Source organism: Canis aureus, unplaced genomic scaffold (genome assembly GCF_053574225.1).
Source record: "Canis aureus isolate CA01 unplaced genomic scaffold, VMU_Caureus_v.1.0 NW_027326424.1_RagTag, whole genome shotgun sequence".
Classification (NCBI taxonomy): Eukaryota; Metazoa; Chordata; class Mammalia; order Carnivora; family Canidae; genus Canis; species Canis aureus.
In genome coordinates this window covers 652,724-677,252 of record NW_027554415.1, presented here as the reverse complement: position 1 = coordinate 677,252, position 24,529 = coordinate 652,724, and the positions used below count along the sequence as shown (strand labels likewise).

Genomic DNA, 24,529 nt, shown 5'->3' with positions numbered 1-24,529 from the left:
TCTTTTGAGCAGAAATGCTATATGCTTTTATTAACTCATGAAGGAGGTGTTATTCATACAGTACTTAATTTAGCAATTATCAAATAAGTTGTTTTTTAAGAAATGAAGCAATAGGAGATAGAGCAAAGACTCAGTTTACTAGCATTTCCCCTGTTCCCTTTCTATTTATTTTTCCTTTGGAGCAATGGTCCAGGAGACAAAGAATGAAATCTATAAACCACATTCTGGATAATAAAATTTATTTTGGACTTCTCTAAACACCACTTAGGAAAGTCCCAACCAAATATAGAAGAGCATTAAAAGAAGATGAGCTTCAGCTTTTAGCTCTCTGATGAATCATCTGTACTTGCCCTGTTATCCGACCTGGCTTCCACCCGATTCCCAACACTGGGGGATAACTTGTTATTACTGGTGAGTCTTGTTTCACTGTCACCTCTTGATTCATAATCCTTTTGAGTTGGGAAAGTAACTATAATTATTTCAGCATAAAAATAAGGTAAGTAGCTGTTTTAGGAAATTCAACTTAACTATTCTTCTAGTCTAGATATTACCTTTAGCTACAGATTCCCATCATACAACTCTTTATCGTATTTCACATTATTTGCCTTATTTTTAGAATCTTATTTCTTTCCAAATGGGTGTTCATAGATCACCAATTGCTTTCTCATTCTTTAACCGATTGCTTCCTCCTTCTGGGGGCCCACTGATTTAGCAACTAATATCTTTTCCTGGATGCGTAGATCTGAAATGATGCTTTCTGACTCTTGTTGTTGAAGGTCCTATGCCTGCAGGTAAAATTCAATGGCTCACTAGTCAGGTTTTATGAGCGCTTTCACACTTTTTAGATAATTCAGCAAATGGTAAGAAACTTCTTGCCATAGAGTCCGTGGACTCTCTCTACTGGTTCTAAATGTCTACCTAACAAAAGACAAAACACCCTGTAAGTAGTGACTGAACAACTAGGTCTCACATTTTAGATGTAATCAGGGGAAATGGATTTATATCTCAACTTATGTTTCTTTATACCCAAAGAATAACAGTGACAACCTGAACCTTTAGGCAAAGAGCTTTTTATGTTTAAGAAGTGTTAGCCTGAATGAAATTAATTTATTTAAAACTTTAATCATAGTAGATTCCAAAAGTAAGATACCATCAATGATGTCTGTTAGAATTATATTGTTCTTAGTAGTACTATTAATATTACTAAAGAGGAATGTAATCTTATTACTATAGTGTTCATGTTTTCAGTTTTTTAAATACCTTTTCATATTTATTATTTACCTCATTGCATATGACAACTGATGATCAACTAAACGATGTTTTATTTTTATTAATTTTTAAAAAAATTATGTTTAAATTCCAGTTAATTAACATAGTGTAATATTAGCTTCAGGTACACAGTATAGTGATTTGACACTTCCATATATTACCCAGTGCTCATCACAAGTGCACTCTTTAATCCCCATTGCATATTGCACCTATCTTCTCATCCACCTCCCCTCTGGTAACCATTAGTTTGTTCTCTATAGTGAAGAGTCTATTTCTTGGTTTGCCTCTCTTTTTCCTTTTGCCCATTTATTTCTTAAATTCCACATATGAGTGAAATCATATGGTATTTATCTTTGGCTGGCTTATAATATTTAGCACAATACTATCTAGCTCCATCCATGTTGTTACAAATGGCAAGATTTCATTCTCTCTTATGACCGAGGAATATTCCATTGTATATGTGTGTACCACATCTTTATCCATTCATCAATCAATGGGTACTTGGGCAGTTTCCATAATTGGTTATTGTAGGTAATGCTGCTATAAACATTGGGATGCATTTATCCTTTTGAATTAGTACTTTTGTATTCTTTGGGTAAATACCTAGTAGCGCAATTGCTGGATCATAGAGAAGTTCTACATTTTACTTTCTGAGGAAACTCCATACTATTTTCCAGAGTGCCTCACCAACACTTTGCATGACCACCAACAGTGTAAGACAGTTCCCCTTTCTCTGTATTCTAACAAACATCTGTTGGCTCCTGTGTTGTTAATTTCAGCCATTCTGACAGGTGTGATGTGATATCTCATTGTAATTTTTATTCATATTTTCCTGATGATGAATGATGTTGAACATCTTTTCTTATGTCTATTGGCCATTTGTATGTCAGGGTGCTTGGCTGGCTCAGCTGGAAGAGCATGTGACTCTTGATCTCAGAGTGATGAGTTTGAGCCTCATGCTGGGTGTAGAGATTACTTAAAAACAAATATATAAATAAATGTAAATGATATTTTAATCTAGGACAACATATCTAAATTATTAAAACAAAAATAGAATGCAAATGTTCTGAATTCCAACTTCGAAAACCATTCTGCTACACCATGCTTCCACTTCCCTCTTTTAAAAATGTGGGATGCATTGTCATAGTTATCAGTCTTCTGAAAATAACCTTGAAAGTTCAAAAATACCTATTTTGAGCACCAATGTATAAGCCAGTTTACTTAAGCTAGACCAAGAAATATTTGAAAAAAGTAAAATTTCTCTTTAGGAATTGAGTGATTCTTTCCAAAATATAACTAAGCTCTTGTTGCCCCTCAGAGGCCTTTAGTCAAATTGACATTCACCCCTGGGAAGCCTGCAACCCACAAATATTGTAGATCTCTGTTTGACCTCAAATCCTTTATAGTCTTTCTCTCTCTTCTCTTTTGCTCATTTTGTATAAACTAACAGTTAAAAATCTCAGTAATTGACCCACTAAACAATCCAAAGATGAAAATTATTAGATTTATGGTCATTTAATAGAACTTAATTCTTTACAGCATACTATATAACTTACTTTTTTAATTATGCTTTTTGTTATTTATTCTCTGTCTCTCTTTGTTAGAATATAAGTTTCACAAAGGAAAGGAACCTATTATTAAAAGATATATCCTCAGTATCTTGAATAGTCCATGGCACATAGTAAGTGCTCAATTAATATTTGTGGCAAGAATTCATGGGGGAGCGGGGGAACTATCCATGATGTCATCCCTGCCTTTCCAGACAATAATACTTAATATATATAATCCTTTTGAGTGCTTAACGTGTTCCAGACATTGTCTTAAGTACCTTATATAGATTACCTCATTTGTTCTTCAAATCAACGCTTTAAAAGTACTACTGATATTAATCCTGTTTTATAAATAAAAGACTAGAGTTTCTAGGGGGAAATACCTTGCTCAAGGTAATATGGATAGCAAATGGTAGAGCTCCAACAAGCCCAGGCAGTTTTATTCCATGGCTCACATTCTTATCTACTACAGCTTATGTTTTAAAGGTAGTTTCTGTTTTGTCTAAACCAAAGAGTAATTCTAATGGTGAAAATTTTAGGCTTCACAGAAAGAAGAAGTGGTCATGACAAGTCCAAAAGGAAGACATTTCTTTTTTTTTTTTAAGATTATTTATTTATTTATTCATGAGAGACACCCAGAGAGAGAGGCAGAGACACAGGCAGAGGGAGAAGCAGACTCCATGCAGGGAGCCCAATGTGGGACTTGATCCTGGGATTCCAGGATCACGCCCTGGGCCAAAGGCTCAACCACTGAGCCACCCAGGAGTCCCTAAAAGGAAGACATTTCTTAAGAGGAAAATTCTTAAATTATATCCTCTTACCTGTTCCATCAAGCAAGTCCACCCAAGAATCTACAACCTGGCTTGCCATTGGAATTGCCTTTTATTGTTAATAGTGGAATCTAAGGGTTTTTTTTCTATTTAAATTCTCAGTATTTTCCTCTCCTTATGTTTTCAACCAAATCTGTTGACTAGAGATCAGATAGGTATGCCTTTTGGAGGGTATGTGATCAACCTCGTGCTTTCCCAGGGCTAATCAAGGAATGTAGTGATGTACTAAGAGACAGACTCACCAGTGACATAGCCAGTCCCTGGTCCAGAGCAGTTTGGGAGCAGAGATAGTGCAGAAGAGAAGGATGACATTGTGAAGATCCAGAGCACAGAATGTGTCAAATATTTGGAGAAGGAATAAAAGAGTGAGGGACAGACACCCTAACTGTATCTCTGAAGGAAAGGTTCAAAGCATGCATGCCTAGAAGGATGGTGGTGCTGACATTAACAGAGGAACAGAGTGGAGAAAACATGTTTTTATTATATTTTTCTGAAATGCTGAATCGGATTTGCCAGCCATGAAGATGGAATAAAGACTTTTTCAGACATGCAAAGTCTGAAATATAGCTCCTATGCAACCTTTGATAGAAAGCCTCTGACAGATGTGCTCCACCAAAATGAGGAAATAGACCACAAAAAGAGACATAGGACTTGGGAGAAAGCAGTACAACATAGAAGAGGCAAAGAGAATCCCCACGATGATGGCAAAAGATGATTCCAGGATGGTAGCTTTGTCGTAGAACAACATAGTCTGGATTGGAGTAGGTTAGAGGCTCTAGGAGTGATTTCATAAATAGGAAAAACCTGATGAAATATCAAATATATTTGTATATGTTGCAACTCAATTTTTCCAACAAGGAGGGAGTTAATTAATTGAAATATCTATTAATATATGAAAAGTTGAAAATGGAAACATTAAATCTAGAGTAAACAAAAGCTATGCAAGAAAGGAAAATTAGTGCACTACAAGGCTCAGCTGCAAATAGATTTATGTGGTATTATCTTTGTAAATATTAAATAGTAATCTCAACACATGTTTGTTCTACTGGGAGAATGAGAAGAGGTAAGAAGGAAGAAGTGATGTGTGGAAGTGTGGGCAAAAAAGAGCTAAATCTTCATTTGCTTTACTGAGAAATCAGGAAATAATAGCTAAAGTAAATAAAAAAAGAAAAAAACAAAAGACATCATAAATAAATTATTAAATGCATACAAATAAAGCAAAAGAATCACCTAAAAGAGTTGAAAGTCTTTGCCTTTGAGTAAAAGAGCGTGGGGAGTGGTGATGACAGTCTGCTTTTATTTAAACTCTAAACTCTGTAGAATAGTAGAATCTTCAAAATATCTGTATATGTAACTCTAATTAAAAAAAAACTGCAGGAAGGCAGAAAAGAATGGATTCATCTTAGCTAGACGGATGGATGATTCCAATTAAGGGTCAAGATAATGCAGAAAAGGAAAGTACAAATTAAGAAATTTCAGGGACTTTGGCTTCAGATTAGTCTCTTACTTCACCATAAAGAGAATGAGCTAATGTCTTCTGAAAGTCAAAGCAGTTGAATATTAGAAAATGGTGGGATTGTGACAGAGGGAAGATGTATAAAAAGATTGTCAGTCAAACTGACATATATAACCTGCATTTGTAGTTAGTGCATGTTTGTGGTTTTCTGTATAATCTATGATTAGTGAACTTGGGAGCTAAAGAGTTGGGAAATGGTGAAGGTGATTCAAAGGAAGGACAGGATTCTAGGTTGTTTCCAGCCCTTCAGAATTTAGAGAAGGAAATGAAGCCATATTTGAGAAACCACCAGGAAAATTAGAAGAGATCAAGAGACTGGGGGTTATAATTACAAAGAAGAAGAGAATGAGAAAACAGGATGTGAGATGGATGTCAGAGATGGGAATTGCAGCATTTGGGACTATACTGTAGAACTTCTTCAAGCCATATTGAAGTAGGCGAATCCCCAGTCCAAACAGTCATCATCAAGCCGGTCTGTAGCAACAGGTGACACTAAGGTAGCCATTGGGAGTCTATATCTTCAAGGCAGGAGCTCAGTCACATTGTCCTTAAGTGCAATGTAGAGATGGAAAATGTACCCAGTGGACCAGGGTTCTGATGGTCCTCCCTAAAAGATCACAACAGCAAACATACTCACTCGAGTTTGACACGGCAATCAACTCCAGGCAAGAAGCAGACCTGGAAATTGCCTTCAAGCCTGTGGTCCTGTGCTCACGTTGTGCTACGAATGCACTACAGTTCTGCAAGCAGTTAATCAATCAAAGTGTGTAGTTTCTGAAATATGCAGATAAATTAGGAAGGAAAATTGAATCTTTGTTATGTGATTTTTCTTAATGATTAGAGTGTGTTCTAAATAAACAGAAAAACAAATTGATTGCCAAAAACTATGTTAATGTGCTTTTAATTCACAAGGGTTAAGCATATAAAAGTCAGGATATTGAAAGTTAAGATTCTCATAGAAACATTAATTTGACAACATTATGCATACTAGGTGTGGGAGGTTTATATTTTATAGCATAAAAGCAGTAGGAAATATTGCAAAATGTGGCTCAGTTAAACAAAATGAAATAACAAATTTAGGAGAAAGTCATTAAATGCGATTATGGAAAAAAAAAGTGTCTTGCAACCTCCAAAGAAAGGTTATAAAATTTAATTTTAGGAAATAATGCCTTCAAATCTTTTCAAAAAATGTTTTCAATGGAAATTATTCATTTTTATCAGAAATCAATTTCCCTAGCACATTGTATGTTATGACATGAGTTTATGCCTTTCTTTTTTTTTTTAATTTATTTTTTATTGGTGTTCAATTTACTAACATACAGAATAACACCCAGTGCCCGTCACCCATTCACTCCCACCCCCCGCCCTCCTCCCCCTCCACCACCCCTAGTTCGTTTCCCAGAGTTAGCAGTCTTTACGTTCTGTCTCCCTTTCTGATATTTCCCACACATTTCTTCTCCCTTCCCTTATATTCCCTTTCACTATTATTTATATTTCCCAAATGAATGAGAACATATAATGTTTGTCCTTCTCCGACTGACTTACTTCACTCAGCATAATACCCTCCAGTTCCATCCACGTTGAAGCAAATGGTGGGTATTTGTCATTTCTAATAGCTGAGTAATATTCCATTGTATACATAAACCACATCTTCTTTATCCATTCATCTTTCGTTGGACACCGAGGCTCCTTCCACAGTTTGGCTATCGTGGCCATTGCTGCTATAAACATCGGGGTGCAGGTGTCCCGGCGTTTCATTGCATTTGTATCTTTGGGGTAAATCCCCAACAGTGCAATTGCTGGGTCGTAGGGCAGGTCTATTTTTAACTGTTTGAGGAACCTCCACACAGTTTTCCAGAGTGGCTGCACCAGTTCACATTCCCAACAGTGTAAGAGGGTTCCCTTTTCTCCGCATCCTCTCCAACATTTGTTGTTTCCTGCCTTGTTAATTTTCCCCATTCTCACTGGTGTGAGGTGGTATCTCATTGTAGTTTTGATTTGTATTTCCCTGATGGCAAGTGATGCAGAGCATTTTCTCATATGCATGTTGGCCATGTCTATGTCTTCCTCTGCGAGATTTCTGTTCATGTCTTTTGCCCATTTCATGATTGGATTGTTTGTTTCTTTGGTGTTGAGTTTAATAAGTTCTTTATAGATCTTGGAAACTAGCCCTTTATCTGATAGGTCATTTGCAAATATCTTCTCCCATTCTGTAGGTTGTCTTTGAGTTTTGTTGACTGTATCCTTTGCTGTGCAAAAGCTTCTTATCTTGATGAAGTCCCAATAGTTCAATTTTGCTTTTGTTTCTTTTGCCTTCGTGGATGTATCTTGCAAGAAGTTACTATGGCCGAGTTCAAAAAGGGTGTTGCCTGTGTTCTTTTCTAGGATTTTGATGGAATCTTGTCTCACATTTAGATCTTTCATCCATTTTGAGTTTATCTTTGTGTATGGTGAAAGAGAGTGGTCTAGTTTCATTCTTCTGCATGTGGATGTCCAATTTTCCCAGCACCATTTATTGAAGAGACTGTCTTTCTTCCAATGGATAGTCTTTCCTCCTTTATCGAATATTAGTTGCCCATAAAGTTCAGGGTCCACTTCTGGATTCTCTATTCTGTTCCACTGATCTATGTGTCTGTTTTTGTGCCAGTACCACACTGTCTTGATGACCACAGCTTTGTAGTACAACCTGAAATCTGGCATTGTGATGCCCCCAGATATGGTTTTCTTTTTTAAAATTCCCCTGGCTATTCGGGGTCTTTTCTGATTCCACACAAATCTTAAAATAATTTGTTCTAACTCTCTGAAGAAAGTCCATGGTATTTTGATAGGGATTGCATTAAACGTGTATATTGCCCTGGGTAACATTGACATTTTCACAATATTAATTCTGCCAATCCATGAGCATGGATTATTTTTCCATCTCTTTGTGTCCTCCTCAATTTCTTTCAGAAGTGTTCTATAGTTTTGAGGGTATAGATCCTTTACATCTTTGGTTAGGTTTATTCCTAGGTATCTTATGCTTTTGGGTGCAATTGTAAATGGGATTGACTCCTTAATTTCTCTTTCTTCAGTCTCATTGTTAGTGTATAGAAATGCCACTGACTTCTGGGCATTGATTTTGTATCCTGCCACGCTACCGAATTGCTGTATGAGTTCTAGCAATCTTGGGGTGGAGACTTTTGGGTTTTCTATGTAGAGTATCATGTCATCGGCGAAGAGGGAGAGTTTGACTTCTTCTTTGCCAATTTGAATGCCTTTAATGTCTTTTTGTTGTCTGATTGCTGAGGCTAGGACTTCCAGTACTATGTTGAACAGCAGTGGTGAGAGTGGACATCCCTGTCTTGTTCCTGATCTTAGGGGAAAGGCTCCTAGTGCTTCCCCATTGAGAATGATATTTGCTGTGGGCTTTTCATAGATGGCTTTTAAGATGTCGAGGAATGTTCCCTCTATCCCTACACTCTGAAGAGTTTTGATCAGGAATGGATGCTGTATTTTGTCAAATGCTTTCTCTGCATCCAATGAGAGGATCATATGGTTCTTGGTTTTTCTCTTGCTGATATGATGAATCACATTGATTGTTTTACAGGTGTTGAACCAGCCTTGTGTCCCAGGGATAAATCCTACTTGGTCATGGTGAATAATTTTCTTAATGTACTGTTGGATCCTATTGGCCAGTATCTTGTTGAGAATTTTTGCATCCATGTTCATCAGGGATATTGGTCTGTAATTCTCCTTTTTGGTGAGGTCTTTGTCTGGCTTTGGAATTAAGGTGATGCTGGCTTCATAGAACGAATTTGGAAGTACTCCATCTCTTTCTATCTTTCCAAACAGCTTTAGGAGAATAGGTATGATTTCTTCTTTAAACGTTTGATAAAATTCCCCTGGGAAGCCATCTGGCCCTGGACTCTTGTGTCTTGGGAGGTTTTTGATGACTGCTTCAATTTCCTCCCTGGTTATTGGCCTGTTCAGGTTTTCTATTTCTTCCTGTTCCAGTTTTGGTAGTTTGTGGCTTTCCAGGAATGCGTCCATTTCTTCTAGATTGCCTAATTTATTGGCGTATAGCTGTTCATAATATGTTTTTAAAATCGTTTGTATTTCCTTGGTGTTGGTAGTGATCTCTCCTTTCTCATTCATGATTTTATTAATTTGAGTCTTCTCTCTCTTCTTTTTACTAAGGCTGGCTAATGGTTTATCTATCTTATTAATTCTTTCAAAGAACCAACTCCTGGTTCTGTTGATCTGTTCCACAGTTCTTCTGGTCTCGATTTCGTTGAGTTCTGCTCGAATCTTTATTAACTCCCTTCTTCTCTTGGGTGTAGGATCTATTTGCTGTTTTTTCTCTAGCTCCTTTATGTGTAAGGTTAGCTTTTGTATTTGAGTTCTTTCCAGTTTTTGAATGGATGCTTGTATTGCGATGTATTTCCCCCTTAGGACTGCTTTTGCTGCATCCCAAAGATTTTGAACGGTTGTATCCTCATTCTCATTAGTTTCCATGAATCTTTTTAATTCTTCCTTAATTTCCTGGTTGACCCTTTTATCTTTTAGCAGGATGGTCCTTAACCTCCACGTGTTTGAGGTCCTTCCAAACTTCTTGTTGTGATTTAGTTCTAATTTCAAGGCATTATGGTCCGAGAATATGCAGGGGACAATCCCAATCCTTTGGTATCGGTTCAGACCCGATTTGTGTCCCAATATGTGGTCTATTCTGGAGAAAGTTCCATGTGCGCTTGAGAAGAATGTGTATTCAGTTGAGTTTGGATGTAAAGTTCTGTAGATATCTGTGAAATCCATCTGGTCCAGTGTATCATTTAAAGCTCTCGTTTCTTTGGAGATGTTGTGCTTAGAAGACCTATCGAGTATAGAAAGAGCTAGATTGAAGTCACCAAGTATAAGTGTATTAGTATTTCTTCACTTTGGTTAATAATTGATTGATATATTTGGCAGCTCCCCCATTCGGAGCATATGTATTGAGGATTGTTAAGTCCTCTTGTTGAATAGATCCTTGAAGTATGATATAGTGTCCCTCTTCATCTCTCACTACAGTCTTTGGGGTAAATTTTAGTTTATCTGATATAAGGATGGCTACCCCTGCTTTCTTTTGAGGACCATTCGAATGGTAAATGGCTCTCCAACCTTTTATTTTCAGGCTGTAGGTGTCCTTCTGTCTAAAATGAGTCTCTTGTAGACAGCAAATAGATGGGTCCTGCTTTTTTATCCAGTCTGAAACCCTGCGCCTTTTGATGGGGTCATTAAGTAAGTCACATTCAGAGTTACTATTGAGAGATATGAGTTTAGTGTCATCATGTTATCTATTCAGTCCTTGTTTTTGTGGACTGTTCCACTGAACTTCTTCTTAAAGGGGAATTTTAAGAGTCCCCCTTAAAATTTCTTGCAGAGCTGGTTTGGAGGTCACATATTCTTTTAGTTGCTGCCTGTCTTGGAAGCTCTTTATCTCTCCTTCCATTTTGAATGAGAGCCTTGCTGGATAAAGTATTCTTGGTTGCATGTTCTTCTCATTTAGGACCCTGAATATATCCTGCCAGCCCTTTCTGGCCTGCCAGGCCTCTGTGGAGAGGTCTGTTGTTACCCTAATACTCCTCCCCATAAAAGTCAGGGATTTCTTGTCTCTTGCTGCTTTAAGGATCTTCTCCTTATCTTTGGAATTTGCAAGCTTCACAATTAAATGTCGAGGTGTTGAACAGTTTTTATTGATTTTAGGGGGGGATCTCTCTATTTCCTGGATCTGAATGCCTGTTTCCCTTCCCAGATTAGGAAAGTTTTCAGCTAGAATTTGTTCAAATACATATTCTGGCCCTCTGGCCCTTTCGGCGCCCTCGGGAACCCCAATTAAACGTAGGATTTTCTTCCTCAGGTTGTCGTTTATTTCCCTTAATCTATCTTCATGGTCTTTTAATTGTTTGTCTCTTTTTTCCTCAGTTTCCCTCTTTGCTATCAACTTGTCTTCTAGGTCACTCACTCGTTCTTCCACCTCGTTAACCCTCGTCGTTAGGACTTCTAGTTTGGATTGCATCTCATTCAATTGATTTTTAATTTCTGCCTGATTAGCTCTAAATTCTGCAGTCATGAAGTCTCTTGAGTCCTTTATACTTTTTTCTAGAGCCACCAGTAGCTGTATAATAGTGCTTCTGAATTGGCTTTCTGACATTGAATTGTAATCCAGATTTTGTAACTCTGTGGGAGAGAGGACTGTTTCTGATTCTTTCTTTTGAGGTGAGGTTTTCCTTCTAGTCATTTTGCCAGTGCAGAGTGGCCAAAAGCAAATTGTATTGGGAAAAAGAGAAAAAGAGAGGAGAGAAAGAAGGAAAGAAAAGAGAAAGAGAAAAAAAAAGGAAGAGAAAAAAAAAACGAAAGAAAAAAAAGGAAGAAAAAGAGAAAGAAAAAGAAAGGAGAAAAAAGGGGGGGTGGGGGAAGGAAACAAATCAAAAAGCAAAACAAAACAAAACAAAACAAAAAAAAAAAGAACCACAGGGGAGTATCTTCTGATTCTGTGTTCTTTAAGTCCCTTGGCTTCTCCTGGAAGTTGTCCGTCTAGCTGATCTTCTGGGGGAGGGGCCTGTTGTGCTGGTTTTCAGGTGTTAGCAGTTGGGGGAGCTGCTGTGCCCCTGCCTGGTGCAGGGCTCAGTGGGGGTTGTTCACCCCGTGAGGCCGCAGGTGGAATAGCCCCAGTGGCGGGGCAGCTCTGGAAACCTGGATTCAGCTCCGGCAGGAACTCCGTCTGCAGGGCCTGGAGGCTCCGGGCGGGGCCGCTGATCTGCTCAGCTGGGGCAGGAGCGTCCTCGCTGTCCTGGGCCCTCCCGGCCTCTGCCTGTCCCGGGGGAGGCGGGATCCTGGGCTGTGTCCCGGCGCCCTGTGCTCCGGGGCCTGCGCTGTTGGATTCGCGCTCCCGGGCCGCAGCCCCCTCCGCGGAGCCGCCGCCCGAGCCCCTCCGAGGTGCTCCTGGAACCGCGCAGGCCCCTCTGCACGGAGCCTCTTCCTCTGCCCGAGCCCCTCCGAGCTGCTCCCGGGGCCGCGCAGCCCCCTCCGCGGAGCCGCCCCCGAGCCCCCCGGAGCTGCTCCGGGTCCCCCGTGCGCGCTGCAGCCCTTAGGGAGCTCGGCGCACTCTCCTGGGCGCGCAGTTGCTGTTACTGTCCCCGGGAGCCCGAGGGCATCCCCGCCCTCCTGGGTCCTGCTCCAACTCCCCGCGAGCCCCTTTCCCCCGGGAAGGTCGGTGCAGCTCCTGCGTCTCCGGGACGGGGCTCTCCTGTCCTGGGGACACTCGCCCCGGCCTCAGCCCGGCTCCTCGCGGGGCCCCTCCCCCTTGGAGGCCTTTGTTTCTTTACTTCTTTTTCCCCGTCTTCCTACCCTGATAGAAGCGCGAACTCTTCTCACTGTAGCATTCCAGCTGGTCTCTCTTTAAATCTCAGGCCGAATTCATAGATTTTCAGGATAATTTGAAGGTTTTCTAGGTAGTTTGGTGGAGACAGGTGATTTGGAGACCCTGCTCTTCCGCCGTCTTGCTCCTCCCCCTCCGAGTTTATGCCTTTCATTTGCAGTTCAGATTTGATCCTAATAGACCAAAAGGAGAACTGACTGGCTATTTTCATGGCCTAGTTGATAAAGATTTCATAGACGGAAAATTAAATTTTAAGGTTTAAAATATTTCTTTAGTATACAGAGAATATGGAGGAAATTTTAAATATGAAGAAGCCTGCCAGTATACTAATACTTGCTTAAATATTTGACCTCTGTATATTTCTGTAAACTATTTGCATATGTGCATTATGAAAATTCCAAGCTGATCATACAAAACATTTTATTTAGGTGGCTTGGAAAAAGAAAAGAACATAAGACATATTCAGGGAAGGAAATGCACCAGAAAACAAACCTATAGCCTTTAACATGTCTCTACTTTGGTTCCTGCCTCATGAACTGGACAGGAGGTCTGAAAGCTTGAGTTCTCCAGGATGGTTGCACTGAGTCACGGGTTGATTTTTCTGTCACCTTGGCCACAGAAGCTCCATTCACTCTATAGGAAACAGGAGTGGCGGACCCATGAAGTAACCCCTAGGAACAGGTCACTTCCCAGTTCAGTCAGAACTAACGGTGATTATAAAGGAAGGAAGGAAGGCAGGCAGGCAAGCAGGAAGGAAGGACTATTACTAGCGTTATAATACTAAATTATAATAATCACCAATTTCAGTTATTTAATTAATTTTAAGTAATAATAAAGATTTTGTGTTTCTTTAAATCAAATACAAGTTATTTTTCGGTGCAAATGACAACCAAAAGTACCCTCACAAAGGAGCAAACCATGGAAATATAAAGATAAATTGACATGCTGCTAACATTTCTATTTTCCTTTGTATTTTATGTCATAGCAAGGCAATCTACAGAACAATGAAAGTTTATTCATAGAAGTGAGATATGTAAATTCCTGAGCTAGCAGACTCCTGGCCCAATATTCAAAACGCCCCTTCCAAAAAGGCACAAAGGTCTGTATTTTTCACCGGAAAAAAAAAAAATCTGTGCAACCACATTCCATGGCAATGAACTCTTTATAAGCTTGATGAAGAAAAATGCTCTGTATATTTACTTTAATCTTTACCCCCTGCTATTTTCTGTTTCCAAACAAACAGAAGGACAAATGCAAACTGCCAACTCGCAGGATGTACAAACAAGTGTTATTGAATATTCAGAAGTATGGTGGTATTTCTAAAGTTCAACAACAGATCACTTAGAGTCTTTCTTTTGTTTTTAAATTGTCCTTATTCAGGCACCACAAGGCCACATAAGGAGGGTGAGGTCCCTGGAGTGGACTATATTTTCATCACCGTTGAAGATTTTATGGAATTGGAGAAAAGTGGTGCTCTCCTAGAAAGTGGGACTTATGAAGGTAAGCACAGCTGCACTGCTAAATGTATTCCTTGTTGCATCACGTTTTTCTCCTTTGATTGATATGCATTAGGACACCAGGTTACCAATATGCTACTGTTTTTATTTTGAGAGCTTAGGTCCTGTCAGAAACATATTTGCAAGTAAATAAATAAATAAATAAATGTACTTCTGGATTAATTCTACTCTTCAGATGCCAAGAGATATGTATAGATCCACTGAATATCCACTGAAGCATGCTTAGGATGGTGTCCTGAGGCTAAGCTGTGATCTTCCAAATAATTTATCCTCATCTCTGGGGAGCATCTCAAAGAGCACAGGACTTGAGTTCCAGTCCTCTCATTATCTCTGTATGGTTTTCTTCAGTTTCTTCACTTAACTGGCCTTTACTTGCTTCCCATGCAAAATGATGAAGTAGGAAAATATGATCTGGGCATGCTCTTCAAAGGTCTACTACAATAGCAAGTCTCCTTGTGTACCCGAGACAAATAGGAACAGCAAATGACACTAGAAGCTTGAATGTGGGAAGTATGTTTCAGTGGAAAGAACACTGTAACATGAGCCAGAATCTGTCTCAGCACCAAATCTGGCTTTTATTACTTACCCACTGTATAAATACTAAATAACCCAGTTAGTGTCCTTGAACCTCAGTAGAATTAGCTGCAAAAGAGAAATGGTAGCATTGAAAAATGCTGATAAATAAGATGTTGATATGATCACATTTATACATATAAGTGTTATCTACATGCATGCAGTTTATGTCTAATGAAATTATGTATCTGTGTATGCATAATGAAATTTTAAAATAATGTGACTAAAATAGGTAGAGAACATTATTTTTATTCCTATTTCACAGTTATTATATGTGTGATCTATATTTATATATATATGTTATTAACTTTAAAGATGAATCTAGTTTTACTGTACTATAATTAATAGTGAGTTATATTAAAAACCAAACCTATAATATACACATTGCTGCTTAGTCTATAAAATAGCTCAGGTCTACTATCAGCAAATAAGTTGGTTTTGTTAGCAGTTTGACCCTCTTCTTCCTCTTTCATTTACTTATGGATGCCCAATGGACTATAGTTATTTAAGAACATAATATTTTTGGGATCCCTGGGTGGCGCAGCGGTTTGGCGCCTGCCTTTGGCCCAGGGCGCGATCCTGGAGACCCGGGATCGAATCCCACGTCGGGCTCCCGGTGCATGGAGCCTGCTTCTCCCTCTGCCTGTGTCTCTGTGCCTCTCTCTCTCTCTGTGACTATCATAAATAAATAAAAATTTTTAAAAAAAAGTACTTAATATTTTTGAGTTCTCGAAACTATTAAAATCTCTTCTTTTATTTTGCATTCCTGTGGCAATTTAGGCTAAGACATATGCCACATTTTATGGCTAAGACAATTAGTTGCTTATTGTCACATTTATAGGAGGTTAGCAACATGTTTTTATTTTAATACTTGTTCCTTTTTCTTTCTTTTGGTAATATTCCTACTGTGGAAGATTCTAAGCCATGTATCTGGGTGTTCAGTTTAGGAACACTAAACATTTACACATAAAGCTCACTAAATGTTTATTTGACCAATAGAGGAAAACACATTAGTGAAGTTTTACACTCCTTTGGGATCTTATTATGCCAGTTTTTTTTTCTTTTTCCTGTAAGTGATTCAGTCTGTACTCAGAGCTATTGACAGAGAGTGTATGATTTTTGCAGGCTGTTTTGCTCTTGTGTAAGGCACTAAAAGTAGATGTATTATTGTGTGTTAAAACATGACAAAATATCTTTTTGGTTTGGGACCTTTTGTAATCCCAGCCTTTTCCAAAATATATAATATAAATGCCTATTTCTAAGTATTTCTTTCTCCAAAAAAAGACTAAAAGAAACAAACCAAGCAATTAATTAACTAATTTAATACTACCATATAAATGATAACTTAAAGACTAAAGTCAAGGAACATGAAATGACTTGCTTGTTATTACTTAAAGTACAACATTAGCCAGTTTACTGTTAGCTCTATAAATTTTTGTGCAGTTGTAGTTAAAAGGAACAGGAACAGCCTTTTTGGAGTATGTCATTCAAGTAAAGCCAGTATTCACGGGCATTGGACTTAACTTTTTCAGCCTTCTCACAACCCAAAATGATAATAATAATAAGTAAAGACTAGGTTTGCAAAACTGTGGTAGTCAAGGTTTAATTAATTTCCTTCAAGCTCATATCTTTAATTACAATGATTTTCTAACTCCTGTGTATATCCCCTATAAGTTTTTATCTGAAACAAATTGATACTTTGCCTGAAAAAATATAATGCCCCTCATTTAGTGGGAAGAAAAAGAATGCATGACTTTAAAAGTTTTATTTGTATTTCTTTCCACTGCTTCAAGAAGCAGAACCTATTTGCCTTTCTTGATTGGATGCATATTTTCAAACCCTCTGAGTTGTCTTACTTTAAATTGACTCATTTTGTAGGAGGCACACAAGAGTTTTGATCAAATTGACCACCATGGTCTCATATGTTTCTCTGAAATGTTATCATCAACATAGTGATAATCAATGGCTCTTGCCATTAGTGTTAGATTAGACATACAGATCTTTTGAAAGGACATGTTTTACTTGCCTCAGTTATATCCAGTGGTGTCTGAATGTCCCCCGTTCGTGCAAAAGTTTTTTTCAGAGACTACACTTTATTTCATAGACCAATGACTTGAAAATCATAACCTAACATCCTTCTCTACAAAAGTCAGTTTTGTATCTGAATTTCAAATCTAAAAAGTAAGACTTTCTGAGACATTCTTTCCTTGTATCTTCTATACTCCTGCTCTGAAGAAGAGTCTGACCCGTTCTTTCTCTCGGGAGAAATAGAAATCACCATAGTCCTCTCATTTTTATTTTACTTAAAATAGTTACTTAAGTAACTATTTTATTTCAAAACATTGTTATCAATCTCCAGCAAAGTTATAATAGATGTAAATCATTCTATGAATTGTTTTTATAAGCCCCAAATTTAATTCATGCACAAAAAACAGTATCTGAAATTTTGAGGCCTCCATTGATCATACTGCAGAGTATATAGATATGCTCAGTGCATTGACTAAAAATTATGAAGTAACAGTTCTAAAAAATACCTTGCTGCCCTTTGTTTAAAGAAAGCAATCATGTTGTAGAGGATTCACACCTTATGAAAGCTCTTCCTTGTTGAGGCCTTAGAAATTCTGGCCATTACAGAAAATCATTCATAACACTAGATTACAATCTAATATGGTGAAACAATCTGTCCTTCCTTATGTAATAATCAGCTCTCTTTGATCTGCTACAGGTTGTATTCGTTTGTAACAGCCAGATAAAATTAGGTAAAATATCTTGTCTGCATGGGACTGTTTCCATGAAAGCTGATTCTAAAGACCCTATAAATGTGAGTTTTAAAGGACCTGTGAAAACAAATTGGTATTATTAATTATAATAAAATGGAGAGTTTATCTTATATTGTCTTCAGTTTCTTTATATTAGCTATGCTGGCCTCCCTCTCAGTTTCTTTATATTAGCTATGCTGATACTCCCTTTCTGTTCTTTGAATAGGACAAACTTGTTCCTGTCCATCTGGGATCTTGAATTCATCATTTTATTTTCCAGGATTACTTGTCTTCCAAATAGCCACATATTCCACATTCTTACTTTAAGACATTCATTTAAAAGTCTTCAGGAAACTCTTACCTGACAATATTATCAAAATTTGCGCATGCCAGCATTCTCCAACCCCTTCCTCTGATTTGTCTTTCTTCATCATAGTTACTGTATAACTGAAATTATAGTTTGTGTCTACTTGTCTATTTGGTTATCCATATCCATATCCATATCTAACCACTTGAATGTAAGCTTCAAGAGGTCAGATTAATTTATTTGGATTGTTGCTAATTCTTAAAATTATAGTGGTCTCTGGCACCTAGAAAGCACTGAGTGAATATGAGTCGAATGAATGAATGGATGTTTGCCTAGATTCTTTCCTCAAACTCAACAATATAAACCATTTAATCTCCACATAGAAATTCAGCCTAGCTTGAGACCCTAGGACACATCCACTTCGTAATTCAAAATGTTCTAAGTCAGTAGTATGGAGCTGCAGCACCAATTTGACCTCAGAATCTTGTACTAGATTAACCTTGTCTCATAATTATAATAATTTCTTTCTTGTCTTAAATCTCATGATTAACCTTGTGAGTCCATGTTCTGAGTTCCTATATCTGTTTTTCTCTTAGTACCCTACAAACTATAACACTGTCTCCAGAATATAGTTCTTACCTTGTTATGGCCATTCTTCATAGTCTGGTTTTTTTCAATACAGTAATTCATGGTGTGTCAAGTTACTCAAAATCAAAACCTAGTAGACTTAGTCAACAAAACTGTGTCTCCCATTAAACCCCTCTCCACCCAAGTTCTATTGGTTGTACTTACCTAGATACTTCTTGGACTCATGGCAATTGTGTTCTCGTATAATCCCTCTTATTCATGTTCTGTTTATTTTTTTCCAAAAATATTACAAGGACTTTCTTGATTTCTGTACCTCTAGTACAGAATTCAGTGAAGAGTTGGAGAATAGAAGTAATGAGGCCAAACCTCATTGGTTTGGAAAAGAAAAATAGAAAGGAAAAAATAGAAAGGAAAAAGGAAAGATAGAAAGGTCCTAGGGTATATTAGAAAATATGCAACTTCAGAAAGTTATTTTAAAACAAAGGAACTAGTACGTGTGTTCTCTCAATAAAGAAATGTAAAGAAATGTAAAGGCATTTTAATAAACGTGGACATGTGGTGTTTGGAATGTGTAGCATTTCGCTAACATTTTATTTATTTTTAATAAACTATAAAGGAGCACGAGTTTCTTTATTCTTTTATTCTTAGAGAATTAAAGGAAAGGAAATGGAAATAAAAATGTATTCCATTATTAATTATATGCCACTAATAGGATTTCTACTCTCACCTCAACTTTCTCTTTCATTTTATATAAGGATGACTTTAAATTTCCTTATGATATGTGAAAATTTAATTTCTTTCACTAAATAGTTAACAGACAAAATGATAAATCTGAAAAATTCACAATGGGAATTCTGATGATAACCCAAATACTGAACACAACATTGGGAGTTAATAAAAAGTTTTAAACAATGTATAGGAAGCTCAAACTGAAACGAACCTTATGATAATGGGGAAATAAAAGGAAATGACTTGATTTAAAATTTCCCAAAGAGTTTTCTTTCTCCTCACCCCCTACTTTCATTCCATACTTAAGAATGTTACAGCAGCAAGCACGCATTAGACTAGAGAAACCTGACCTTTGGCACTGTGACCTGATATTGAAGGGTGCTGTTTCTCAAGGGAACGTGTTCCCTTAGGAAACAAAGGAAAGATCTCCCCAAATCAGGTCCCTCAGGATTATTTCCAAGAGGATTAAATGCTTCCAATTTCTACCCCCATTCTCTGAATTCTCCATTAAACTTCCAGAGAAATTTCTACTGATGCAGCTATCTGGTTTCCCTGGAGATGAAACAAGTGTGAGTGTGACTTGGAGTGTAACTTGTTGCTACAGGGTGGTCCTATCATTTCTACCTTCAAGGATATCCAGGAACATTCATTTTCTTTCTTTTTGTTCAGATTTTATTTATTTGAGAAAGAGAGCGAGAACATAAGGATGAGCAAGAGTTGGGGCAGGAGGAAGAGTGAGAGAGAAAGAACAGCCAGCCTTCCCGCTGAACAGGGAGCCAGATACAGGGCTCAATCCCAGGATCCTGAGATCATGACCTGAGGCAGATGCTTAACCAACTCAGCCACCCAGGTGTCCCTTGGACCCCTCATTTTCAAATAGTATTTGCAAGTTTGGTGACTTTATTCTCCTCTATATTCCCCTGTCCCCCCTCAATTTAATAAGCCTCATTTACAGTAAAATGTAGCAGCAAAGTAGAAGAGGGACCATGGAATGATTTACATAAGAGAGAAGTGGGGACGGAGTCTCCTGGAGGCCAACACACTGACAGCCTGACAGTGATTGAAGACAGGGGAAAAGTACCAAAAATGTACAGAAGAAATTAAAAAAACAGAGTCTTCTAGGGTCATTTGTTATAGGGGAGGCACTCTTCAGTCTTCCAGAGGACAGCAGAGTATTGCACCCAGCAACAGCTATTGATTTTCCTAATAATGACCCGAGCTATCCAGAAAAGGTTAAGTCATATGCAGAAAAGTAATATTTGAGAAAGATTTCTTTCAAAGGTGATTAAAATTTTAAATTTTGAACTTCTGAAGGAAAAGGCTAGAATATTCACCTAAACAGAATACCACAGTCCCTGAAAATGCCAATGAGATGAAATATTTTAGTTATTCTCTGTCTAGAAACAAATTATAATATGTATTCAGATTAAAACTCAGATTAAATTGTCTCAATAATTAATTTATAAACAGTCTATAAATGCAAACACATGATGTTCTTATATGCCCAAAACATTCTAAGTGTATATGAATATACTTAAGAAAAATGACTAGATAGTTTCCAGTTATAATGAAATCAGAAACTACATATTCTTTGGCTTTGGTAATGTTTGTCATTTTTTTAAGCCAGAAATCCTGTACATTGTATATTTGCAAGGCAACTAATGAATATGCTAGACTTAAAATATATCTATAAAACTATTGGTGCATTACCAAAATTTTAAAATTAATGTATTAATAAAATGCAAATGTACAAATTCATTCATTTAAAAAAAATCTTAGCATAATAGTATGTTGACTTTTTCTCACTTTTTGAGATGATCACCTGGCCCCCAAGCGTCTGAAGGAGTGATAGGTACAGGCTACTTTCTCAAAGCCCCCAGTTGGGAAGGAAATACTATGTCATTGCCTTGGTTTGTTTTCATGAATAGTTGACAGAGTGTTATATATACTTATCTGAGAAGCTAAACATATTAATCAGAAGTTAAAGCAGTTGTACAGGGCAGCCCGGATGGCTCAGAGGTTTAGCGCCACCTTCAGCCCAGGGCGTTATCCTGGAGTCCCAGGATCGAGTCCCATGTCAGGCTCCCTGCATGGAGCCTGCTTCTCCCTCTGCCTGTGTCTCTGCCTCTCTCTTTCTGTCTCTCATGAATAAATAAATGAAATCTTTTAAAAAAATAAAAATAAAGCTCTTGTACACTGGGAAACTATCTTGCTCCATTGTATTACCACATTTTTCCTTTATATTCATAGTCTTTCCCTTGCACTAACCTTCATTTTAGTACTCTTCTTGTTTGTTGTTTTCATTTCTTTAGCTCCTGTCATATTTTCATAATCTTACAGTTCAGATTTTTTTCTTTATTTATATATTTACTTTTTAAAGTTTTTATTTAAATTCCAGTTAGCTTACAGTGTACTATTAGTTTCAGGTGTACGATATAGTGATTCACCACTTCCTTTTTTTTTTTTTTTAATTTATGATAGTCACACAGAGAGAGAGAGAGAGAGAGAGAGAGAGAGGCAGAGACATAGGCAGAGGGAGAAGCAGGCTCCATGTACCAGGAGCCCGATGTGGGATTCGATCCCGGGTCTCCAGGATCACGCCCTGGGCCAAAGGCAGGCATTAAACCGCTGCGCCACCCAGGGATCCCTGATTCACCACTTCCATACCATCTACTAGTGCTCATCACAGCAAGTGCAGTCGTTAACCTATTTAACCCATCCCCCCTCTACCCACCTCCCCTCTAGTAAACTATCAGTTTTTTCTCTACAGTTAAGTGTCTATTTCTTGGTTTTCCTCTCTCTCTTCCCCCTCTTTGTTCATTTGTTTTGTTTCTTAAATTCCACATATGAGTGAAATAAAATGGTATTTGTCTTTCTCTGACCTATTTCCTTTAGCATAATACTCTAGCTCCATTCATGTTATTGAAAATGGCAAGATTTCATTCTTTCTTATGACTTATATAGGCACCTCGATGTTTATAGTAGCATTAGCTACAATAGCCAAATTATGGAAACAACCCAAGTGCCCATCAACTGATGAATGGATAAAGATGTGATATATATATGTGTGTGTGTATATATATATATATGTTTATATATATATATATTATAAACTTTAAAAATATATAAATGAAAAAAATTTGAACTGTGAGATAATGAAAATATGACAAGAGCTAAAGAAATGAAAACAGCAAACAAGAAGAATACTAAAATGACGGTTAGTGCAAGGGAAAGACTATGAATGTAAAGGAAAAATGTGATAATACCTTGGAGCAAGAAAGTTTCCCAGTGTACGACAGTTTTAACTTCTGATTAATGTTTTGCTTCGCAGGTAAGTATATATAACACTGTCAACTTCTCATGAAAACAAACCAAGGCAATGACATATATATATAAAACTTAGATTTTTTTGTACTTATCATTCAAGTATTTGATTTCTACCAAAAGCTCACTAATTATTCACTTTCTTTATTCTTGCTTTGTATATCCTTTGCTTTCTCCTGAAAATTGGTATCTTATATTCCTACTTTATATTCTAAAAATCTTCCCTGGTGGGAATATGCTACATTTTATACTTCACTTGGTGTTATTTCTTACATTTCAGCACTTTATTGAAAAAGATTTTATGTATTTATTTGAGAGAGAGAAGTGAGCAAGAGAGAGCATGAGCAGAGAGAAGAGCAGAAGGAGAAGCAGACTCCTCACTGAGCAGGGACCCTGATTCAGGGCTCGATCCGAGGACCCTTGGGTCATGACCTGAGCTTCAGGCAGATAGTTAACTGACTAAGCTACCCAGATGCCCTTTATTACTTCTTTTTAAAAGCTAGTAAGCTATAAGTAACAATAATGTGAGTAATGGAGACGATATTCACAAATATTCCCACAAGACAATGGCTTGTTGTTGAAAACAGGAGAAATTTAACTAAAATGATTTCTCTGTCCTCTATAAGAAACAACACTGCCCTAGAAATGAGCATAAATATGAGTGTTTTGTTCAAAATAAGTTGTGTTGTTTGACATGGTATATGCCTAAACACTGATATAATTTACCCTGATTCACCATTTTTTCTATGTAATTCAGTAGCCCAGTGAATACTGAAAGCTGCCCTCTGGTCAAATGGGTCTTACTACTTAATATTTGCCCAAATGAAACTAATAATTTTAATTAGCATTTTACCTCATTTTTTTGTCATTTAATTAATTAAATTGTATATATGAAGATGAAGATATATAGAATTTTCTTCTTTATTGTTTTTAATCTTCAAATCCTTATCCTTTCATCTAGGCAGGCCTTCTTAGTAGTAATTAGGAGGTTGTTGGGGGAGGGAAGTTAAGTGTCTCTGAGTATATGAAAATATTAATAATACAGAAAGACATGACATTATTTTCATTTTTTCTTTTTTCTTTTTCTCTAATTTTTAAAAATATTTTATTTATTCATGAGAGACACAGGCAGAGGGAAAAGCAGGCCTCCAGGCAGGGAGCCCAAGGTGGAACTCGATCCTGGGTCTCCAGGATCACACCCTGGGCCGAAGGCAGTGCTAAACTGCTGAGCCACCCGGGCTGCCCATTTTTCCCCAGTTTGAAATTTTACTTCATTTTCAAACCATCCTCTATAAATCATTCTTATTTTGATTAACCGCATTTTTGTATTCTTATTGCTTATTATTTTCTATTCTGGGTATCCTTACAATGATCATTGATTTAATTCTATTATGTACAATTTGAGACCACACTTGTTCCTTGGTAGACTCTTTGGTAGGATCCTATTATACAATTAGATTCAGAAATACTATTTAGTAGAATTATTTATATTCTTCAAACATGGGTTTCCAATTATTTGAAAAGTGTTTTTGCTTTTCATGTTCATTTAAATTTTACCTAATTCCCCTATTAATGAAAAAAATGCATTCTCATGGCATCTTATTTTTCAGAAACAAGAGTAAAAATAGAAATCACATAGGAGAGTAAAGATGCATTCCCAAGAGTGAATGAAAGTAGATCACAGCTGCCTCAAAATAACAAAATATTGATCAAGGTTTTGTCAAAGGTAACAAAATGCATTAAATATGAGCATGAAAATTTTGAGACAGCATGTTGAAAAGCTAGAAAGGGGGCAAGAAAGGGAAGATGCTGGGGGAGCGGACAGCTGAGTTGTTAGAGAGAGAATGGACTTTGACAGGCCTTGCCAAGGGGCACAGGGATTTCCAGTTGTAGAACAGTCATTTGAATTTTTGTGTGTGTGTGTGTGTTAGCAATCCACTTTCAAGTACAAGAATTGGTACTATGCTTGAAGGAATTAAATGGTGCTACAATACTGCAGTTTTCAGAGTGCTACATTGCTCCAATCCTCAGAGCAGGTTGATTGTCTGATGGAGTTGTTTGCATCCTAAGCTGCACTTGTGTATTCTAGAAAGTTCTGATCTCTTTGGTGTCAACCGAACCATACCATCATGTCTATCACATTTTCTGACAAATAACATTGAAATAGAGTCTGT

At 37.4% G+C, this 24,529-nt stretch overlaps 1 protein-coding gene across 1 annotated transcript in view; it reads left to right on the top strand.

Annotated features, from left to right (window-relative positions):
* Nucleotides 1-264: 264 nt before the first annotated feature.
* The window catches only part of LOC144309488 (membrane-associated guanylate kinase, WW and PDZ domain-containing protein 2-like), a 93,205-nt gene continuing 68,940 nt past the window's right edge, over nt 265-24,529 (top strand). The window contains exons 1-2 of the mRNA XM_077890579.1: nt 265-411; nt 13,939-14,058. Of these exons, the coding sequence (XP_077746705.1) occupies nt 14,010-14,058 (49 nt within the window). The 5' untranslated portion in view covers nt 265-411; nt 13,939-14,009. The remainder of the gene's footprint in view (nt 412-13,938; nt 14,059-24,529) is intronic.